We start from the raw sequence: 24,656 nt of genomic DNA on the forward strand, positions 1-24,656 counted from the left end.
AATGCGATGGAGAGACAATATATGGTCAGATCTAAGAACAATGGGGCTACCCACTGACCCAACTATTATGGACCACCGTTCAAGATGGAAGCTAGTTGTGCAGTCAGCCAAAACCCACCCCGGGTTGTAGTGCTACGAGAAGAAGAAGAAGAAGGCAGGATGAATACTTCCTTGTTTTTCTTAATTCCTACTAATACTTTCAGTAGATTATCGTAAAATTTTTGATATATTTTATTGTCATTTTTTGTCAGCTCTACCATGACATTTTACTAATTTATTATAATGGTTACAGCTACACTCCTTTCAACTACTTTATGTCATCAAAGTGCCACAAACTTCTTGTATATTGCAAAATTTACCCGATATGTTTCAAAATTTATGTTATAAAGATATACTTCCATTTTGTTTAAAATAATAGGTACTACTTGCCGAGTACGCCTTGTGTAGTAGATGGCAATTTAGTAATTATTATTATTAAGTCTCTAACCTTCGCATTTCTTGCGTACCAATTACCCCAAAATTAAACGTCCAATTGCTATTTCTAAATCTCCCCAAGTCAAGGATCTTAAGATACTAGCCATTAACCTTGCTCCAAAATTTTCCTAAAATCGCACTAGATCCATGCAATTACAAAGGCAATCGCCACGCTCGATGCACACCCTCCCACCTGTCGCTCTTTTTCAACCGAGACCTCTCTTAAATTTCTTATTTCTTCTTCTCCGAGAGAGAAGAAATGCGTCAACCTCATTTCTTTACCAAAAGTACCGTAAGTTGTTACGTCGCGGAGTGTACGGCGCATCGATAGTGTTTTGTCTTTTATCTCGGATTGCTCAGCCGAATCGATCGCGACAGGTGACTCAAAACTTGCGTTCTGTTTTTCTTTCTTTTCGGATATTTGAAATTTACGTTAGTGACCTCGATCGCGATTGTGATTTTTCGACCTCGGAGTGAAAATGGTGGAGTTTGTGCGGCTTTTTGATTTACAGGGTGATTTTTGAGTGATAAGAACAGGAATTAGGTAAAGGAAAAGTAAAAGTTGCAAAGTTAAGAAAAGTTGTTTAAAGTAGTAGTGGCTTTATTAGAATTTGATAGTTTTATAGCCCGAAAGTAAGTGTTATTTTTACAATTTTTCTGGATTTATACTGGAAACGTAATGTAAGTTTTGAATTATTTACCCTACTTTTCATTTGGCTTTTGCGCCAAAAAGAAAAAGTTTTATTTAACATTACCTTTTTATCTGCCTTCCAATAATTACAAATATCTCATATTTTTGCGTGTTTATTGGTGGATTAATACCTTTAAGGAAAATTGTAACTCCATCTTTTGCGCGGTCAGTCAATATTTTGACCATTGTGGTGTCATCAATTGTAGGTATCTATATGATAAAACCATCTTTTTTTTCTGTTTAGTATCTACTAATTTATAAATATATCCTGTACGTTGTCTTGGACGCCGTTTTTAATAGTCTTTTGTATTGTGGCTGTGTTGAGTCATGTTACTGGCTTTATAAATTCTTGATTTCATCTCAGTATTAATATACTGATTAAGTGTAGAAACCATATAGTGTCATTAAGGCATGCTGTATTCTATTGCCGTGTTATACTTGATCTCTCTCATCTTTCTTTAGTTTTTCATAGCTGGTCCATGTAATCCCAAGATACTTAACTTCTATTACTTGTTCAATGCTGAACCAATCAATTTCTAAATAAAATATGTCTTGTTCGATCTTTGTTTTGGTTGACATCATCCATTTTAAATTCTTTTGCTCTTGTGTTGCATTTATTCTTCTTTTTCAGCCTTTATTTATCCATTGTTGGACATAGGCCTCCTCCAATTGCTTCCACGCTTTTCTATCTTATGCAATTCCCATCCGCTGCTTTCCAGCTACAGCTGTTATATCGTTTATCCATTGTCATCTCAATGTCGCTATTTTTCCATGATGTCAGTTACTTTAGTTCTTCGACGTATTTCGGTGTTAGAAATTTTGTCTCTGAGGCTTTTAAGTGTATTGGGATTTTCCTGTCTTTTACAATGAAGCTCAACTTAGCGAAAGCAACCCATGACAATTGTGTCCTTCTTTTAATTTCTAGGGGTTGATTTTCCTTTTCGTTTTTAATTGCATGTCCTAGCATCTATTAAATAGTCTTTATTATTGACCATATTTATCTTATGCTATGCTATCAGTATTGCGACATCTGCAAACAGAGTATTTTGACTTCTTTATTTTCCATTCTGGATTTTCTTCTTTTATTGACGATTTTAAGGACTTCGTTAATAAATTTATTAAAGAGCATAGATCTTAATAAGTCTCCCTGTTGTGTTTCTTTGCTTATGTCTGTGGGTTCCATAAGTGATGTATCTATTCTGACTTCCATCTAGTTCTTTTGGTAGATATTTTTAATAGTTTTGATGATATTAAAGAAAACTTCTCTTTTATGCAAAAGATGAATAACATCTTACTCTGTCGAGTGCTTTCTTTAAGTCGATAAGGTATAGAAACGATGTTTTATTATAATCTAACAATTTCTCGATAAGTAGCTTAATGACGAACACTGCATTTGTACAGGGTGTCCTAAATTGGTACATTTTGATAGAAAATAAGTAGCCAAGATGGCATGATTTCTTTTTTCGTTATAGTAACGATGGCTCAATCAAATCGTGAATAGCTAACCACATTAACGAGATACAGGCCATTATTGAAAAATGACAAAAACGATAAGGTTATATATCTTCTTTATTAAGAAAAAATTTAAAAAACTTTATTGGAACTTTTGATAGATTATATTATAGGGTTCAGTGATGTACAAGAAGAAGAGATACTAATATAGATTTCTTTATTAACTCAGTGGACGGGATCGATAAATACACATCAAAGGTTGGATTTCTGGTGGAGTAGTCATGATTAGGTCTTGCTGAAAAAAGATGTAGGTGTTTACGAATTAAGCAAACAGTTTCTAAAATTTATAAGGAGGGAGGAGTTAAAATCTCGTGATTTTTGAAGTAACTTCTGCAATGTGTTATTCTACTGAGGCCAATAAGATAACGTATTATTCTTTTTTGTAATTTAAAAATAACATCAGATTGGGCAGCTGTACTGAAACCCCAAAAAGGAAGACCATATCGAAGATGAGACTCAAACACAGAAAAATATGTTATTTTGGAAGATGCTACATTGATTTCCTTTAAAACAGATCTTATTGCATAACAGCCTGAGGCTAGTTTATTACTTAATAAATCGATATGAAGAAACCGTTTAAGGTTGCTGTCTATAAAAATACCAAGAAATGTTACAGAATCAACGATGCTGATCTGGCTGTTATTAAGAAGCAAGGGTTGAAGAGCTCATTTATAGGATAATGCTACTGTCTTATCCACGTTAAAAGAGAGTAAATTAAAGTCGAACCAGGTTTTTATTTTAAGTAGATCAGAAGTTATAGTTGCATGAAGAGTTACAATATTAGAGTTCCTCCAGATGATACTGGTATCATCAGCAAAAAGAAAAATTTTTCCATCGATTTTTAAATTAATGATGTAATTTATAAAGATAAAAAAAAGTAGAGGATCCAATACTAAACCTTGTGGTACTCCACATTCAATGCTTTTGTGACTAGAGTCACTATCATTTGCTCTAACTAGTTGTTTCCTATTCCTTAAGTCAGATCGGAACAAATTCAAAAAATACCTCGAATTTCGTAAAAATTTAGTTATTTTATCAAAATGTCATGATTTACACAATCAAAAGCTTTGGCAGTCACAAAAAACAGTGGCCGTGTGGACTGATATTAAGTTAACACTTAACTTAACGTCCAGGTACACCCGAAGCTAGATCAAGGCCATAATTTTAGGTAATGGTGTTCCAGGCCTGTAAAACTGACCGAATCAAACCTTCTTTATCTCGTGGCGCTGCTCGTTCCACTTCAATCTTCATCAGTCCCCATATGTTTTCAATGGGGCTAAAATCTGGAGATGCTGCTGGCCACGGAATTCTTGTCAATTCGTGTTCTTGCATCCAAGCATAAGTATGGCATCTTGCATTATCTTGCTGAAAATGCCACCCCTCTGGATATAAAACATGGGCCGTTTTAAGAAGAAAACTATTTAGGATGTCACAATATTTTGCACTATCAACAGTACCATAAACTATACAGAGAGGTGTAGCACCACGCTGAGATATTGCTCTCCAAACCATTATTTTAGTAAGAAATTTGGAAATTTGAACCGTAACATTTTCCCTTCATAGAACTTTTAGATGATTTGGACCAAGCTGGAAACAACTTTCATCAGATATAAAGACATTATTAAAATTATCTTCTCGAAAACGTTGACAAAAATCTATTTTTCGTTGCCTTTGCAGAGGTGTCATTGTAGGGATTTTTTTTGGATTCCTTGATATGTAGCCTTGCTTTTTCAGTGACATGCGGACAGTTTCTGGGTACACTTTTATTCTTCGTTGATTTTCAAATCTGTTCGCTAATTTTCAAAACCTTAGGCGCGGATTTTGTCGTCCTAAAGCCACTAAAGCATTTAAATTGTTTCCGCGAATCTTATGCGGTCTACGCGAAACTGGTCTGGGTCTCATATCTATGCCATTTTTTATCCTCTGTATTGTCTCATACACTGCACTTTTTCCGAGTTCAGTCAATTGCACTAATTTTTTAACGTTTCGGACACCCTTTCTATACAAATATTTCACCACTTTTCTTTTTTCTACTTGCGACATTATTTCACAAATCTTAAGTCTGTTTACAAACAACAATATTTGACAGATGGTGTTATCATGCGATTTTGTCCATAACCTACTATCGGCACAACCTACTTGATGCATTACTTTTGTTTTAAAATGTTATAAAAAGGAAATCTATTAAAATTAGGAAAAATATAAAATTCCGGATACTTTCTAGACGGACCATATATCCATGTATATCACTCGCTGAACTGGCAATATTGGTGAGGCACAAACACTTTTATATATTAAGCTTAACTTACTTGAGTATTAATTGGGCAGGACTCTAAAGATGGAGTTACCTGAAAAGAAAGCTACAAAAAGAGGATACTAAAGCAAGCATTCGCAAAAATAGAATCATTCACAACAGTAAAACTGGCGATAGTATATTTACATATAAACGATAACAAAACAATAAAAAGGAAAGCAAAATACAAGTACCTTGTGTAGAAAATAACGAAAAAGCATGAACAGAAGTGGAGCTTATTCAAAGGTTAGGAAAAACTGAAGTTCATCTGAGATGCACTTGAGCATCAAAACTAAAACCAAGAAAAAAAATACCATGTAGAGAAGCAGATTATATAAAATGTAAGCAGTTAAGGTAGCTGCAATCACCTTGAACCTGGCTGCCGAGTGAAAAGAATGTTTTGTTATGTACATGTAATATGTAATATGCAGAGATAGCAGATAGATATAAAAAATAAAAGAATGAAGCTCGAGAAATAAATGGAAGAAAGGTTGACCTAGGAAATCCTGGAGAAACGAAGTAGACGAAGCCATGTTAAAACAAGGTTTGCAGTTGTATAAATAGAATAAAATAGTGGAAAAGATTGAGTAAGGGAAGATAGTGAAAACTAAAATATCCTTAATATTATATTGAATTACCGTTGAACAGCAAGCTGTAAATTTAAATATTGATATATTTGTAAAACAGCTTTGAATATAGTAATGTACTCAATTTCAATCAAATAAAAATCCGTTAATCATAGCTACTACAGTTTTTAATAAAGGGCAGACTGAAAAAAACGGAGAATTGACAGAAAAACTGTCTCATATAAAATAATTACATAAAAGATATTTAATTCTGTAACATAAAATTAGCACACAATAGATTAGATTAGATTAGATTAGATTAAGAGAGGTGGCCTTTCGGCCTATTCCACTGCGACCTTTTCAGATCTATTGTGGTCCTCTAGTCCTCTATGTCTCACATAATATTCTCTAGCCTGACCCTTTTTATAAAGTCTACTAGTCTCGAGACTGTACCTTCCATGTAGCTATTTGCCGATGGATTTTCTTCTCCTAATGCAAAGAACCGCAGATTTGCCAGACTGTCACACTGACATAAAATGTGCTCTGCTGTTTCTTACTTACTTACTTCTTGCTGTTACAGTGCCCTGTTGGAAGACCTACTATGGCTTTGACTGTTTTCCTGTCTTAGCTTATTAGATCTGCCGTAAATTTTGGCAAATGTTCTGTAATGAACTGTTTCGCCTGTCTTTGTCCTGCTGAATTCCTCCACCATTTCAGAGATTGGTGAGCCACCCATTTCCTTGTAGTCATTCTTTTTACTGACTTCGCAACGCCGCAGAAGGGTTCCGGTCCAATGAATGGCATTGATGAGCCTTGTTTGGCCCTTTCATCTGCTTATTCATTGCCCTTATGACCCTCGTGCCCCGGTACCCAGGCTACCTTAACCTTGCTACGGTCTACTAGTTTATTTAGGGCATACACGCAATCCCATACTAGCTTAGAATTGACCTCTACAGAATTGGGTGCCTTAAGCGCTGCCTGACTATCTGTGAAGATGGCAACTGAACAGAACGGTCTTTCCTGCCTTTCTATTTCTTTCACGCAGTGATGGATTGCAGTTATTTCCGCCTGGATAACTGTCACATCCTTAGATAGACTTACCGAGAAATGGATCTCTTGATTTGTCCCTACTATGCCGGCTCCCACACCCTTCGATGTTTTTGAGCCATCCGTGTACCAGGTAGCAGCAGCTTGTATGGGTACACCTTTATTCCAATCTTACCTGCCTGGTATCTTAAATTGTAAACTTGCACACAATAGATAGGGAGCATATTTATTATACTATTTATGTTAGCTGTGTTTCATCAAAACTGACAACGCCTTAAAAGTTTTAATTTTCTCAGAGATAAATTATTTGGCATTATTTTCTACCCAATTATGTATTTTAAATTTTATAGCACCTATTACGGTAGGAATTTTAAGCGAAACAAGACTATTTTATACATAATAACAGTTTTTCATTACCAATAAAATATACCATTAACTTTATTACGGAACTCGGCCCAACAATCGCCACAGACTTCTGTGAGAATAACTTTAATATAATAATCAGTTTAGTAGATATTATCATTACAGTTATAGTAATTTGATATATTATTTCCGTAATATGGTTAGATATTATAACTTAATAGATAATATAGAAAATACGGAATTCCTGGTTATATAATAATAAATTTGCAGGGAATTTCCAATTGTGTATTTTATTTAAATTTTTATTACGCAGTATCTTTTGCTCTTCATGCAATAAACTTTTAAAGTATAATTTAATAAATGGTATTATTATATCAGATAAAATTTGAATTGTTTACGAAACCTTACTTGCTTAGAGATTTAACAAAGAGATTTGAAAATAAACTGGCTGATATAAAATGAACAGTAAAGCTGTAACATTTTTATCTGGTTTAGTTCTTTCAATAATTTGAAAGAAACTGAGACAATTTCACGACTGACACATACAACTTTTGTAAGAATTGCTCAACTTTTAAATCTCTCCCTGATATACTTTTTTCTTCTGTATATGGGCATGTTAATCATTGAATCCTGCTTCACTTTGTCCAATAAAGCACAGTGCTATTAGTATTTTTACCTTTAATCAAGAGGGTTGATTAAAATTATGCCTTTGTAAGCAAAAAACACAGTAGCCATAACCTTTCCCACCCGTTGAGCCAGTCTTGGCCACTTCGGGGCACTTTTGTTGCCTTCAGTCCACTGCCGTTCTTTCACTCTATTCTCTTATGTGTACTAATGGATCCAGGTTTTATCAACGGTTACCAATTGACGTCAGACGAATTTCGATTCCTAAGGTCCAAATACTGCCGAAAAGGGATCACACGGGTTCATGTTTTTGGTCAAGGTCAGCAAATGCAGCACCTATCGGAAGGATATTTTTTCATTTTCAAAATTTCGTTTAAACATGATAAGTGTGCTCTTGCGTCCTTATATTTTTCCCTTGCTATGCTTTGATAGACGATGCCAATATATGAATTAAGTAATAAAAAATACTTTAAGTGACTCTTAATAATTATTATCGAAGTCATAATAAACTATATCAATTTTAATGCTCCATTAAAGGATTTTGGGTTTGTAAAAACCAATTTTTCTGTTGAACAAGACTTTTTAATGACTAGATGTTTAGTTTATAAACTTTAAACGACTTTTCTTAATAAGAGTAATTTTTCCTTCAAGGTTTAGTTTTTGTATACTTTTATAATGTTAATAAAGTGAAATGTGAACTGACTGAAACAATACTAAAATGAATAAGTTTTGTACGTATAAGAAAAGTGAAAAACAAAAATTGCTGATAATTCCAGATCTAAATATACCTCAGGTAAGTTTTTCTGTTATTATAATTAAGACTTTTATATTTTTCTGATCCAAACATAAAACATAAATGTATTTTACTATGATTATAGATAAATAGGCAACTGTGCTTAAAAAAGAAGCAGAATATATGCATTAATAGATACCTGTTTAACCAAAAATGTAGATAAACTAATAAAAAAAGACAAAAAAAACTATTAAAGCGATGATAATTTTATTGGAAACAATATACTCTACACCGCATACTACATCTATTATAATGAGGTACTTTGCGGATTCCTGTTAAAAAACGCCCCCTTTAACCAAATCTGGATGGTGCTGGGCGACATTTTTGGACAGACATCTTAAACAGATTACAAAAATCACCTTTTTTGCTCCAGGAAACATATTGATTTTGTGGTTTTTTTTTTGGAAAACATACATAAAGAACAAAGGTCTCTTTCAGTTTTCTCTAAAATTGATAATTTTGAAATGTTAGATTTTTTAGGCCTTAGCGTGCATTTATCAGAGGACGCGATTTTTTTATGTGTTGGGGTAGTATAGGTATAAGTATAAGGTTTGGGGGTTCACACACGTTTCTCCCGGCCGCCATCGTGGAAAAGGAGGTGCAAAGGATATTCGCGCTGTATCTCGTAAACTAGTTTGGAATGAAGATGGAGGCAGATAGTCGTGGTAACCAAAAATTGTTTTACAAGGCACTAAAGACGCTAAGAAAAGGTAAAGAAACAACGATGAAACAGGTGAAACGTAAAGACGGCACACTGATTATCAGACCAAATGAGATTATGGAAAGATGGAGACAATACTTCAGCGAACTCCTAACACCAAGACAACCGAAAGAGGAAACTGTAATGATAGAAGTAGAAGGAGAACATGGACAAGAAAATGATATTCAAATAGAAGAAGTCAAAGAAGCAATTAATAATACAAAGAGAGGTAAATCAGCTGGTCATGACAAAATCACTGCTGAAATGTTAAAGACAATGGGACTGAAAGGAGTTGAATTTTTAACCAAAATTATGAACATGGCTTGGAATCGATGTACAGTCCCCGAAGATTGGAGAATTGGCATAATACTACCAATCTTTAAGAAAGGAGACCCAAGTTCTTGTGAAAATTATAGAGGAATTAATCTACTCAGTATCGTCTTCAAAATATATGAAAGCATCCTAGAAAAGAAATTAAGACACATCGTTGAACCACATCTGGATGAAGTACAAAGTGCGTTTAGGAAGGGACACAGTACGCAAGACCATATATTTACGTTAAAACAAATAATTGAGAAAGCTAGAATAAAGAACACAGAAATATATATGGCATTTCTAGATATTGAGAAAGCATTTGACAGAGTGTCCCAGGAAGCAGTTTGGAAAAGTCTGCAAAATAGAAATATTGACCATCAACTAACAGGTGCTATCAAAAATCTGTATCAAAATAACAAGAGTTATGTGCGTAAGGATAACTTGGAATCAGAGATGTTTGCAATAAATGAGGGTCTAAGACAAGGAGGTGTTATGAGCCCCACACTGTTCATATTGATTATTGACGACATAATTAAGGAAACAAAAGCAAGTATACACAAAGTAGATATCGGATACAGTAAACTACGACCGGTTGGTATAGCTGAGTGTGCATTCGCAGATGATCTCATGTTATGCGCTTCCAACGAGAGGGACCTCCAGAAAAATATAGATAGATGGAATAATGAGCTGGCAATTAGAAACATGAAGATTAATGTTAAGAAAACCAAGGTGATGCTAATATCGAAAACTAACCGAAATGTTAACATAGAAATTAACCAACAACTCATAGAACAAGTAGATGCATTCAAATACCTAGGGGTTACAATAGACAGAGAAGGTACCATGCAGAATGAAATAACAGAAAGAATAAGTAGTGCTTCAAAAGTGTACCATAATCTTAGTAGAGCATTCATAGGTAAACCTGAAATCAGCAGAAGAACCAAAATGACAGTTTATAAGACAGTATTCCGACCAATCTTGATATATGGAAGCGAGAGCTGGGTTTTAACAAAGCAATTAAAAAGCAAGATACAAGCCATTGATATGAAATATCTAAGAGGAGTCAAAGGAATACCACGACGAGACAAAATAAGAAATGAAGATGTTAGAGAAGAACTGGGCATAGAATCAGTACTACACGCTATTGAAACACAACAAATAAAATGGTTTGGTCATCTGTGCCGAATGAGCGACAACCGACCCGTTAAGCAAGTCTGAAAGGCTAAAGTGAAAAAGTTTAAAGCCAGAGGCAGACCACGGAAAACCTGGGATGACGAAGTAGGGCAGATTTTGAAAAGTAGGGGAATGGAATGGTCAGAAGCTCAAAATAAGGCAAAAAACAAAAAAGAATGGACAAAATTCGTGCACAGAATAGAATAGAAAAAAAAAATTCTGTATTTTCATTGGATTTGAGATGTAATGTGTATCTGTGACCTGTATTTGTATTTACCTCACACCTTAGGGTAGAGAGGTGTTCGATTATATATATATATATATATATATATATATATATATATATATATATATATATATATATATATATATATATCTCGTAAACTAGTAACCCTATAGAATATTTTATCAGACATTATTTGTAGCAAATTAAATTGTATACAAATTTATTCCTATTACTTTTTATGATAAAATAAAAAATAAAAGACCTTTAAACAAATTTTATTTTGTACTTTAACTTTTTTCTGGTCATTTTACAAAAAAAAGACATCAGAATAATATTATAGATTGTTTTTAAAAAATAATTTTTACTACAAAAATGTATAATTTCATTTATTGTTTCGCTTCTTCTTCTTCATGTGCCTTGTCCGTTCCGAACGTTGGCAATCAACATGGCTATTCTGACTTTGTTTACAGCAGATCTGAATAGTTCAGCAGATGACAATCCGAACCATTGCCGCAAGTTTTGGAGCCACGAGTGTCTTCTCCTCCCTGGACCCCTTCTGCTGTCTATTTTTCCTTGAACGATCAGCTGTAGTACTCTATATTTATTATGTCTCATAACGTGGCCCAAGTATTCCAACTTTCTTTTTTTATACTTATTCCTACCTCTCTCTCTTTACCTATCCGGCGTAGTACCTCTTCGTTGATCACGTGCTCAGTCCAGGATATACGTAATATACGTCGGTAAGCCCACATTTCGAAGGCCTCTAATTTTTTCATCAATGTTGCGGTCATTGTCCACGCCTCCATTCCATATAACAACACCGGGAATACATAACATTTCAGAAGTCGAATTTTGAGAGGTAGGGTGAGGCTTTTAGAGGTGAAAATTTGCTTCATGCTAGTGAACGATGCTCTTGCCTTGTCTACTCTTATACGTATCTCCTTCGCTTGATCCCAATTTGAGTTAACTGTTGTTCCCAAGTATTCTTTCATTGTCTAATATCAGTTGCTGTTGTGGTTGTTGGGTTTTGCTTACTAACATCCATTTGGTTTTTGTGATATTTAGTCTGAGTCCGTATTGTGCACTTGTTTTTTGTATCTTACTCATTAGGCAACTCAGTTCCTCCATGCTACTTGCTAGAATCACAGTGTCATCAGCATACCTTATGTTATTAATTATTTCTCCAATTGTTTCGGTAACATTAACATTTTTTCCGACCACTTATGAGCTAGAGTCTGGAGGTGCGTTTTTTTAACTGGTATCCCCATTAGGCCTAATTTACTAAATATATATTTAAAAAGTTGTTTTTTAGCTACTGTTTTTTCATTTTCTTTGATGGTCCAGGCTGCGGTTCAGAATCTAATTCAGTAACGAAGATTAATGTTAGCGAAGGAACGAAAGTTAGAATCGCTGTCATTGTGGGAATTTATCTTCGAATTCTTTGAATTTTTTGATTACCTTTGATATTTTCCTGATATTACTGCAGGTTTTGCCAGAACAATTGAGACACACTGTAGAGCATTTGAGGCCAACTTGTAGGCAACAACACATCCTTTGACAGTTTCCCTTGCATTTGCAAAAAATTAATTTCAGAAGTTCAAAAGGTGTTTTAATTTTGTTGGAAGTTTTAATTGGTATCCAAATTTTTCCATTCTTTTTCCAGCCACAATCTTCAAGATTGCAGTGTTTCCTGGTGATAAACTCTAAAGGTCGGTACACATATACGAGCCAAACGGTATGCATACGGTATGCGAACGCTATATTCGTTAATGTGTACGGCACAAAAAACCGCTTGCGTACTGTTTCATCGTGACTCGTCGCGAACCAAATTGTTGCGGTTTATTTCACGACTTCAAAGGAAGCTTGTCTTTCAGTTTGGACGGTGCTTACTAGACGCAGCGAACATTTTTATTGTGTCATCAAATCGACATTGTGTGAATGACGTGTTCCTTCCTAGAGAGACGTGAGAAAACAGTAAACTGATTATTGTACATATTTTTATTTTTGTTAAACAAGCAAAAACAGGAACATAAATCAGTACCCAAATTATAAATAAAATGAATCAGTTCGCACATGTGTGTTCGTTGTTGGTTTGTCGCTTTTCATGGATCGAGAAAAGTATGCGATCAGTACGATGTAGAATATTTTTCAAGGATCTGTAGGTATGCGTACGGTACGTATACTGTGCGGCTCGCATATGTGTACCCACCTTAACACTGTGGAAACGAGCTGCATCTTGTGTTGGCGGAAGCGATGATAAGTTAAATGTATTTTTGGTCACTGTCTTGGCGAATCGTTTGTATCTCATCATGTTAAAGAAATCTTTATTTCTACGATATAAAAAGACAAAAAAACGTTCACCAACGACAGTAGGCAAAGATGTCTCGGCTTTCTCACTGAGAAATAATGCTGTTCTGCTAGCTTACTTAGGATGTTTTTGTAAAATTGTAATGAATTTAAGTTTGCCGATATTGTAAGCTACTAATGTTGTGTCGCATTGTGAAAAAGCAAGGAGAAACAGCAAATTCGTCGCTATATATAAAACTTAAAGGAAAGTATAATTGATGCGACTTACACCATTTTGAATTTTGAATTTTGAATTTTGTGAAAATAGTTGAAGACACTACTAGAGGCATAGAAGAACAGTGGAACTAAATGAAGACATCTATTACCACAATTGTGCATGAATATCTAAAATCAAAGAGAGAAAAGAAGCAAGAATGGATGACAGATAAAATATTGCAGATGGTGGAAGAGCGAAGAAAATTAAAAGGTAGAAACAAATACAAAAAGTTGCATAAGACTATACTAAAGGAGATAAAAGGAGCCAAAGAAGCATGGCGGACGAAGAAATGTACGGAAGTTGAAACACTACAACGCAAAGATGACGATTTCCATAGAAACCTGGAGCCTTACAGAAAATGCCATAAAACGATTAGAGGCATTTGAAATGTGGTGCTACCGACGTATGTTGAGGGTCTCATATATACACCACATAAGTAACATAACTATTCTACAGAGGCTAAGAAAAGACAAAGAAATTATTAACACCATAAAAAACAAAAAATTGGCTTACTCTGACCACATCATGCGTAATGATAAATACCGACTTCTAGAGTTGATTCTACAATTCAAGATTGAGGGTAAGAGAGTCCCTGGACGTAGACGTATATCCTGGCTAGCCAATCTTAGGAAGTGGACTAGTCTACGTCAACTGATCTATTTCGATCTGCTGTGAATAGAATAAGATGGGTGAATGTGGTCGCCAACATCTCTAAAAGATAGGCACATTTAGAAGAAGACATCCTTTTGAAGCTTTTGGACATTTAGACGATTAAGACAGACAACATATGACTGCTTCCTTCCAAATGCCGTGAGCAAGATAAGAATGTCAATGTCCTCTGCTGCGACAGTCACAGAATCATAGATTGAAATGCAGTAAGCGCAGAACGGATGATGACTGTATCTGCATCAGATTCAGTCTGGTTGACACTAAAACTCACTTCAGGTAGAACAGGTCTAATAATTTTTTTTTGTACTTTTCAGTACCAAGAAATTTATCTTGGAACAATATATACATTTTAAGATGATAGATAGCATAATTAAACTATATAATTCCTTGGTAAGATCACATCTTGAGTATGCTTCTGTAGCTTGGGCACCTCATGCAGAAATATAGATTTAATTGAAAAGGTACAAAAAAGGTTTTTCAGATATCTATATATTAGAAAATATAAATCTTTTCCATACTTGGTGTCTTACCGGAGTATGCTTGAAAGTTTCAAATTTGTAACACTGGAACAGAGACAGAAAATACAAGCATTGCTACTTGTATATTATATTGTTAATAGGTAACTTAAAATATAAAGACTTATTCTTGATCAACTATATAAAGTTTTTGGTACCTAAGATTAACTTAAGGTTAAGTCATAGGGGGCTGTTTTTTTTTATTTGTGAGACAGACTGCTCGCCCATAAACAACATGATGAGGCAGTGCAATATAATACTAAAAAAAATAGCAGCATAGATATCTTCAACACCAACATCAAAGCTATTAAATCTAGCTTTTTATCCGCTTCGATCACTTTATCTTAGCATATATACTTCATCAAATTTACATACCGTTGCACGTCATCAGCGTCATAGCCCATCAGGTCACATGATACCAACACGAAATATTTAGGCGGTAGGTGTGTTCTTTTTTAGAATCACTTTGCCGAGTACACTGGCATTACAGCCACTAGACATATTTTATTATATACGAGTAGAAATAATATTTAAAGATTTCTATTAATGTTAACTTAAAGAAATACACAATAATATATTTCATTTATTTTGTATAAATGCATTATAAAGCGTTTTTATGAAGAACATTTGTTCGGAATACACTGTAACTGTAATCGAACGAAGGTGATATTTTGGCATAAATTGGTAACACTTATTTGACAGTTGCGGTGTTGACTAATGTTAATAAGTAATGAAAAAAGTGTTGTTTTTATTTAAGAATTCCATTTTACATCTTTATACGACGCATACAAGCGGCTCAAATTGTTTTTAACAAGATTATTTTTTAACGCCTGTTTTGTTTCTATTTATTTACATTAAATATTAATTTGTTTTGTTGTATAATCCACTTTTGCAATAATTATGTGACTTATTTGATTTAAAATGGATTCAGGATTTATTTATACTTTGGCAACTATGTCAACTTCGATCCCTGTCAATGATAATGACGTGCAACGGTAAGTAAATTAGATGGACTGTAGGTATGTCTAATGTCAAAATCCCTACTTGTAATTACATTTTATTCTGTAAAATGTGTTTGTTGTGGAATAAATAAATATTTGTATGGTGCTCTTATTAAACTTTATCTCTGTCCATTGGTGCTTTTTCGGTTCAAGCGTACGAGGTGGGGTACGTTTTTTAGTTGCGGAATGGGTGGATAATAATAATAACATAGGAATATTGTAAGAATAATAAATTTATTTAAAATAATTCATATAAAAAATATATAATGGAAAACTAAGTCTGATGGTTGAGTTTTTATGGTATTCTTACGAGTTATTAAGAAACCGGTCAACTTCGGAGCGCCTTAGAATCCAGAAAAATTAATGAAACTATACAAGTTTGTAGTGAAAATGATTCGTTGCAAAACTCTCTAGGATATTGTTTTGACATTATTTTATTGTAAAATGACTAAAAAAAGTTAAGGCCAAAAAAAAATTTATTCAAAAATTGTTGTTTTTGTTAATAACTTTTTCATTTTCCATTTTACCATAAAAAGTAATAGAAATAAATTTGTAGACAATTTAATTTGCTACAAATAATGTCGGACACAATTTTTGTGTAGAATTGTTAGTTTACGAGATACCCCTTGCACTCTTTATTCCAAGATAACGAGTATTCAAGAACTCAGCTAATTTCGGAGCGCAGTAAAATACAGAGATATTACTGAAATTAAACAAATTTGTAGTGAAAATTATTCTATGAAAACCCCTCTATAATATTGCTTTGTTGTCGTTTTATTGTAAAATTACCAGAAAAAAAGTTATAAGGCCCAAAAGAATTATTTTTTCTAAAATTTTTAGTTATATTTGTTTATAATTTTTTTATTTTTATTTTACGATTAAAAGTAATATGAATAAAGAATGTGACTACCTGTAAAATGACTGTGATGTCATTTTATTTTACAATAAAATCTAACAAAAATAAAGTTATAAGAAATTTTATTTACTACAAATATTGTTTTATTAAATTATCTGTAAGGTTGCTAGTTTACTAGATTCAGCATAAAAATCCTTTGCTCACCTTTTTCCAAAATGACAGCTGGGGGATTAGCTACGGAGTAGCGACCATACAAACATGAACTTAAGCTTATACTAACTCCATCCCACACATTAAAAAAACGGGTGTGGCAGTCCAGTGGGACTGCCGGTGGAAGTTACACTTCTATACACGCATTCGCCGTTACAAATTTATTTGGGAGTCAATCTGCACAATCATTACATATGTAATTCTATAGGTAAGACATAGCAGAAAGAGAAACAGAATTAATAACAACTTACTAACAATGAAGGATTGAATCAATATTTTGATGAAAATGTATATTTTTAATTTCATATATGTATGAAAGGAGTTAAATGCAAAAATTTTTTACACATACTCTGCAGTAAAACTCATTGTTTATTTTGTTATTAATATAATAATACAATACAAATTAAACTGCAATATTCATAAGTATTTAAAAATGACAATAATATACATAAAAAAATACACTACAATACAGTGCAACATAATTCCATATAATAATACAATACAAATTAAAATGCAATATCCATAAGTATTTAAAAATGACAATAATGTGGTAATATTAATAAAAAAGTCCTCCGCGACTGGGAATCGAACCCTGGTCTCCCGCGTGATAGGCGGGGATACTGACTACTATACTACCGAGGACATGACACAAACGTATTTTAAAATTGACAGTTCTGGATCATACAGTGATTTATTGAGATTATTATTTTGAAATACAAAAGACTAATATAATTATGAACATTTAATAAATAATACAAAACATATCACATAAATAATAATATTAATAAATATTTTATTATATGTATATATATCTTTATATAATATATATAATATTAAATTATATATACAAAAGGAACATTTTTATATTCGAGAGAGGAAGAGAGAGAAAATATATCTTCTGTCTCTCTCTTACTCATTATCTTACATATGTAATGATTTCACAAATTCACTCCCATACAAATTTCCAACGTGGAGCGCGCGTATAGAAGTATATATCTTCAAAAAAATAAAGTTGCGTTCTCTGAAAAATGCAACCCTAAATGTAACTTTTCAATGGATTATCAGTAAATCTGACCTGCTCTAATTGTCTTTTACTTCCAACTGATTTCCATCTATGTAATTTATTGGTTTCGTGTTGAATGTTGCAGTTTTATTGTAAGCTTGATCATTTTTATGTGGTGTCATAACAATAATTCAAATATGTTATATTGTTCTGTTAATAGTTATCACCCACACAAAAGAATAAATCTATTTTTTGGGCTTTCTCTTAGTGACGGTTGAAATTTTTATAGCTATATAAAATATATTTTCTCTTCGCCATTCTACAGATAAAATCTTTATTGATATTAGTTATTTAATTAGGTAGAGATGTTTTAATTACGGCTTAATTGTTTATTTGATTGGTTGTAAAAATACTTCCTTCATTTGATCTATTTTAAGTAGCTTACAGTTTAAGCATAATAGTTGTTAAGACAAACTTAGGAGTTCGATATTATTAACAGATACAACTAGAAATTGAAATTAGAAGAAAGGTAAGGCATGTTAGTGCATTAATACCACTCCTCTTCAATGCATACTCTGAAGCGTTCTTAAGAAGAACTCTAAAGGGAGAAAGAGTTGCAATAAAGATCGATGGAACACTGTATAATAACATTAGGAATACAGACGATACTGGTATATTGGTGAACCATCTCGAAGACGTTCAGAAAATAATGAACAAAATAGATCAAAAAGAATATGAGCTATCAATAAATATAGACGTTAAAAACTTTGGTTAATTTAATTAGTGAGTCCAAATTATTGAACTCTCTTCAATAATTTTGATTATAATGTATTGAATGTAACATATTTTATACTCTGGAAAACAAGATTGGAAATTTGGGATTGTGCATACGAAACACAAGAGGAAAAAAACTTATGAAATACTTGGAACAAGAAAATATGTATGCTATGGATACCTTTTACAAAAAAAGTAACAGAAAGGGAACATAGATCGCACCTAACGGAACTACCAAAAATGGAATAGACTATTTTCTCTAAAACAACAAAAAATATTTGAAGATGTCACAACAATAAACAACGTAACAACTGGTAGTGACCGTCGTATAGTTGGGCCAAAAATAAATATTTATACGAAGAAAAGAGAGAAAAAAAAAGGCTCTTTAAAAAAATAAAGCGTGTAAACTCTAATTTCACTATTTGGGAGAGTGATTCATCGTTTGAAGGCGTATAAGTGGGGAAAGACGTATGAAAATCCAGTGGCGTACACTCACTTTTATTTCAACGTTAATTATATTATATTGTTTAAATATTATTGTTCAAAATAGGCCACAATATATTTGTTTGCAGGTTTTTACTGAAGTTTCTATCTCTATATCCAAAGACCGTTTTCAAAGATATAAATTATAGTTATATTTATTTTATTTGTTTATTATTATATATTTATATAATCTTATATTATATATTTTCTTTTTTTTTTCTTAACTTTAAAAACGATCTCTGGAATACAGATCGAAACGTCAGGAAAATAAACATGTAAATAGATGTATTGTGGCTTATTTCCAACATTCTCCCTAAAAATACGGAATGTCACAAGCAAAAAGCCACAGAAAAATAAATATTGCTATCATTTGTATATTTGGAAACGATCTCTTTATATAGAGATCGAAACGTCAGTAAAATAAACATTTTAATTAAATATATTGTTACTTATTCCCAACATTATTTCTAAATAAACAGAACGGCAAGCAAAAAGCCATAGAAAAATAAATATTACTATCACTTGTCTATTTGAAAACGATCTCTTTATATAGAGATCGAAACATCAGTAAATTAAACCTATAAATAAATATTTTGTGGCTTATTCCATACAGTCTCCTAAAAATACAGAATGCCACAAACAAAAAGCTATAAAAAACAAGTAATTTTGCAGAAAGCTTACTGAGGCCACCCAGCTGTCGCGGAAGTTACGCTAAAATGTCTTTTGACGTGACCCGTCCTTAAAGAGTTACACAATGAAATTTTTTTAAAACAAATTTTAAGACAGTTTCCACACCACCCCAGAGGTATGACTTGTGGCGCTTTGCTTTTTTTTAAATGGGTGTTCGCCAAGAGCCATATTGTCCCATTAAATAAAATAAACAAAACACTTAAACAGTATAAAACAAAACAAAATAAAATCCTATAAAACAAAAAAAAATTCTATAAAAACAAAATAAAAATAATTTTTGATGTAGCGAAACATTGTACTATTCTATTTAAACACAAACACTATACACACTTACTATGTTCTTCTCGTTTTTTTTTTGTTTTGGTTTTTTTATGATGATGTTCCTACTAAACTATTAGAAAATATTATACGCTGTCTAAATCTGAAGATTCAGTGCTGCTATCGCTGTCATTATCTTCACCTGGTGTAATTATAATTGGCTCTAGTAAAACTTCGACATGAGTGTCAAGTTCCCACATACGATGTTCTTCTTTAATTATGTGGCCTATACATTTAGCCCATTTCTCTGGAGTTACATGGAGGATTGCTTGAATCAAAAGTTCCTTAACTTCGTTACTTCTCCTTTCACTTGCGCCCAGATAAGTTCAATGGGATTAAGTTCGCAATGATAAGGTGGTAGACGCAGAACTTTGACACCAAAATCTTTTGCAGTTTCATCCACAGCATATTTAAGATATTCACTTTTCCTTAATCGTGCAATGTCAAGTAGCTGAATTTTGAGCATTGATTCTTCGTATGCAATCTCCTTTTCTGTAAGCCATTCTTGAATTTTCTCTTTCCGCCATGCCGACGTCGGTAATTGTTCTAGTCTGCGGCTATGATATGGCCTAAAAGACCGTATGGTGACTTTTTCCTACACTGTGAAGACATGAGCTATATCATTAATTGCATATTCGAAAAAAAGTCGTAACGTGGGGAAAGTTTTGTCTTAGTTATGGACTTAATTTGGTAATCCCAGAGTTAGTAAAAAGAACAAGCTAATGGATGATGAGTATTTTTGCTAGTCCAAAATACGTTGTCGAGTTAATCAACTTCACCTATTTATCTTGTCACCATTTTTACACAAGTTTAGAAACATCCTAAAAAGATCCTTTCCTCTTCATTTATCGTTATTACATTACATTTACAAAGTGAGAATAGAAACATTATTATCATTTACAGCTAACCTTATTAATGACTTTAAATCAGCAGAAACGGGAAGTTAGAAGGAATACACAAATTATGCCATTTGTCTGAAAAATTATTTGCCAAATGGAACTTTCTTGTCATAATTCATAATTGAAATGACATCATTCTGTATGCTTAAAACAATAATGGGCTATTACGTTCATGTTTGACTATAAAAAACTAGTTAAAACCTACACCTAAATGTTGAAATATCTAGAAGCGAACATTCTTATTATTTCATTTTAATTAAACACAACTTTACTCTCCAATTGTGAAGGAAATAATTTGTTGTTTATCAATTCATCAATATTCATATTTATCTTCCTGAAAACTTAATAATCAACTGAAAGTTTTGATATATTACTTATGCATTAAGAGCCGTATAATATGTCTTGTATATTTTGCATACTGGGGTCTTGAAGGAGCCACTGATCAAATATCGGTACTAAAAATGAATATATATCTTTTAATAAACTAAATCCAAAGTTTTGAAGACATCTCAACAATAAGATCTCCCGGAGTTTCAGTTTTCACCAATGAAACACCTCAACAGTCAGTAATTTCTCCTTTGTATATAAAATTAAGTCCGAACAAATTAGTTTTAGTGACTATCTAAGAGTAGGTGTACAAAAAACGCCAGTACTCAGAAAAAAATTTGGCAAAAAGAATTGTGTATAAAACAATAATTGTCGGTTGAATGCGGCATTGCTTGATTAAAAAATATAAAACAGCTTGCCCTTTTATGGACGGTTGTTTTCCAAAGCTTGTTAACTGGCTTTTGAAATATTTTTTCTTTTTATTCTCTTTTAACCCATTAATGCCCAGCGTTGCGTTTTCGCAACAGTTGACGTAGCCCACTATGGCGCCATCTTTTGGAAAATGACATGACTTATTCGGGAAGTTAAAGTTCAGATTTATTTCACAACAGTTTCCTAGGTATGTTTTAATGTATTGTTTAACGTGTTATTTTATCTGTGCTAGTTGGTACAACTGCCTCATTACCACTGTTGCATTTTCGTAACACAAGGCATATTATTAGTACATAAAATCATTTTTGTTCTAGAAACGATGTGTAAAACTTGACTCAACCAGTTTCGGTCGTACTAGTAATAATAGTCGTCCTAAAAAAATATTTTACGAATGAAGGGCACATAAAATTATGTCTATGCTGGAAGAATCGAACCTTATGGAGTCGGATTCCAGTGCAGTTTTTTTCCTAGCACCTCATGACCCTACTGATTTGACTGATGAAGACACTGGAGATGAAAACTGTGGAGGAAAATTCAATAACCTAAACAAAAATATGTTAAATGTGGAATCAGAAGCTGTAATTCATCAAAAAGAAGAAAGAAGGATTGATGAAGTGATCGAAAATATAAAGTGTGACACAAATTCAGGAAAAAGACGATACGAAAGAGATTAACATAGAAACAGAAATAGAGACACAACATGAAGAAATTGAAGATATTCAACTGGCATCTACTGTGATTCGTACAAATATTGTAACCCTATTACCATGAAAATGGATTCAGAGAAATTTACCAGATGAAAATGCCCTTTATTTAGTTATTGAATATTAAAAAAACCCAGTGGAACACATACACTTCATTTTATTCACGACTACTCACTCCTTTACAGATCTTTGATTTCTAAAGGAAACAGTTCGTTATCCTCTTCAAAAAGGTAATACTTTAAAATTTGGAGTAGACGAGTTAAAAGCCTTTATAAGGATTTTACTAGTTAGTGAGTACAGCACGAATCCAAGAAGAAGCATGTACTGGGAATAATCTGATGACGTTAAAAATATACAGATTTTAAGTAACATGCATCGTAACCGATTTGAAACCATTTTAATGTGTATGTAAACATAGCAAGGAAGTAAAGAGGGAAAAATTAAGGGACAATTAGCCTAGTAAAGAGTAATAATTATTTAAGCAATTATTACATATTCCAAATTAATAAAGAATAAATTCGACACAGTTTAACGTATACATTTCAAATTAAAAACAAAACAATTGACCCAGTTTAACACAAGCCTGAATGTTTAAAAAATTACGACACTTAGACCTTGTTGGAAATTAATACAAGGTACGAATTGTTAAACCAGTGATAAGAATTGAGCTGACTAAGAAGTTCTACATAGCGTGATCCAGTTTAACCCATGGAATAGATGGCATAATCAGCGAAAACGTAAAAACAAATCTCCACTTCGAAAGTGACCAAAGAATCTAAAGTACGAGTTGGCAATAGATAAAAACGGAACGAAGCGGTTTAGCGGCCAGTAATAGCGCGGCGCCTGAGAGGGCCCCACGCGAGAGGCGGACTAGTGGGAAGTTGGCACTCTAGACGCTCCACGCCAGAAGTGTGGAGATCGGACGATACTCAGCCAGTGAACGCGCTATTTAACTCGACGGGATAGTGTGACGTATAAGTGTCGGTAACTGGAGATTCGAAGGTTCGTAATCTCAAATCCCTGTAGGACTGGAGGCGTATTCACTAGCTAGAGCCTAGATACGCGAAGGTAACTAAGATCTATATACTAACCCAAGGTATATGTAAGATACGGAATTGTCCGACCTTTAATTCCTTGCTTTGTCTCTTCTCGTCTCCCTTCGCGCCTAATCGAACATTTTTTGGCATAACTGATATTTTGTAGTGTACAGTCTATTTAATACATTGTAAACTCGAAATTTGTTTTTGTTATTCCTAGCCGTTACAGGTCGAGACTAGAAGAGATACACATTTCGCTTATGCAGTGCTCCAGCTTCTAACGTAAGCCCATAGCCTCTCACTCCTTGCAGGACCTGAGACCGAGAAGTCCTTAATTCCCTTCCTTCCAAAAATTTCCCTACCCTCTTGTAAATCCGCGAGGGCGGAACCAGTCAGTCCAGACTAGTGGAACCAGTAAGCCTTGCCCCGCTCGCAGGGATAAGTATCCCCTAAGAATTGTAGAGGCATTGATAAGGAGATTGAGACAGACGTCTTCTACAATGGTGACAGCCTTTATCAGAGTGGAGACAATTCATTAGAGGGGTTTATTAGATTTATTTACAGCTTCAATCCTAAATTATTACAGCTAGCCACCCCAATTTATTATAAATGATAACCTAAACATAGATCGTTCAGACAAAACATACGAAATTTCTCCGTACCTTAAAAGTCTCCGCAAATCATTTACTGAATACACTGTATGGGAAACCGAATCCAGCGTGGATGAGGCCATGATACCATACTATGGGACATGGGTGTCATGGTATGAAACAGCATATAAAAGATAAGCTCATACGCTTTGGGTATAACTCGTGATGTTCGAATCAGAAATCTGGTCACCTTTTAACGTTATAAACGTCACATCTCTATTAATTTATATTTAAATAATTATTTCATTTTAATTTGTTTATTAATTTATTAATTTCTTTATCTTCAGTTTAATTTTTACTATTTTTTATTTATAAAAATAGTTGGCGCCCTATGTTTTTTCTTTTCTTCCTCTGTCTTTATTTTCTCTCTCTTTCTGTCCCGTAGAATAAATATTCGCCCTCTCTCTTTTTGTTCGGCAGACTATTCTGTTCCGTGTTGACAGAAAAGATAGTTTCATGATATCTATAGCAACATCCTATAACATATGTGCTAACTTCATTCAGTCTCCCACTTTCTGTCAAAACAACTTTTCTGTAGTGGGATTATTTTTTGCCTCTTTTTGAAATTTATAAAAGAAGACAAAAATTATTATAAGACTCATTTTTATGGTCTACAAAATCTCTTGGGGTAAGTACTTTCATTGTGATATTTATTTTATAATTCTGAGCACATTTCCAATATTTGTAACCTTACTTTCTTTCGAAAGCACATTTTTTTTCTGATATATGCATTAGGACTCTTTAACAG

General features: G+C 33.3%; 1 protein-coding gene across 3 annotated transcripts in view; it reads left to right on the forward strand.

The window, feature by feature from the left end:
- Rhp (GTP-Rho-binding protein rhophilin) overlaps positions 1-24,656 on the forward strand; it is a 324,144-nt gene that overhangs the window by 165,310 nt on the left and 134,178 nt on the right. Inside the window, exons 1-2 of one of the 3 annotated variants that reach the window (XM_072534291.1) lie at positions 784-1,018; positions 8,222-8,363. The exons of 1 other annotated variant lie outside the window; for it this stretch is intronic. In XM_072534291.1, the coding sequence (XP_072390392.1) occupies positions 8,289-8,363 (75 nt within the window). In that variant the 5' untranslated portion in view covers positions 784-1,018; positions 8,222-8,288. Of the gene's footprint in view, positions 1-783; positions 1,108-8,221; positions 8,364-24,656 lie in introns of those variants that run through there. One more of the 3 variants, XM_072534290.1, reaches the window with a different exon arrangement.

The sequence above is a fragment of the Diabrotica undecimpunctata genome, chromosome 6 (assembly GCF_040954645.1).
Source record: "Diabrotica undecimpunctata isolate CICGRU chromosome 6, icDiaUnde3, whole genome shotgun sequence".
Classification (NCBI taxonomy): Eukaryota; Metazoa; Arthropoda; class Insecta; order Coleoptera; family Chrysomelidae; genus Diabrotica; species Diabrotica undecimpunctata.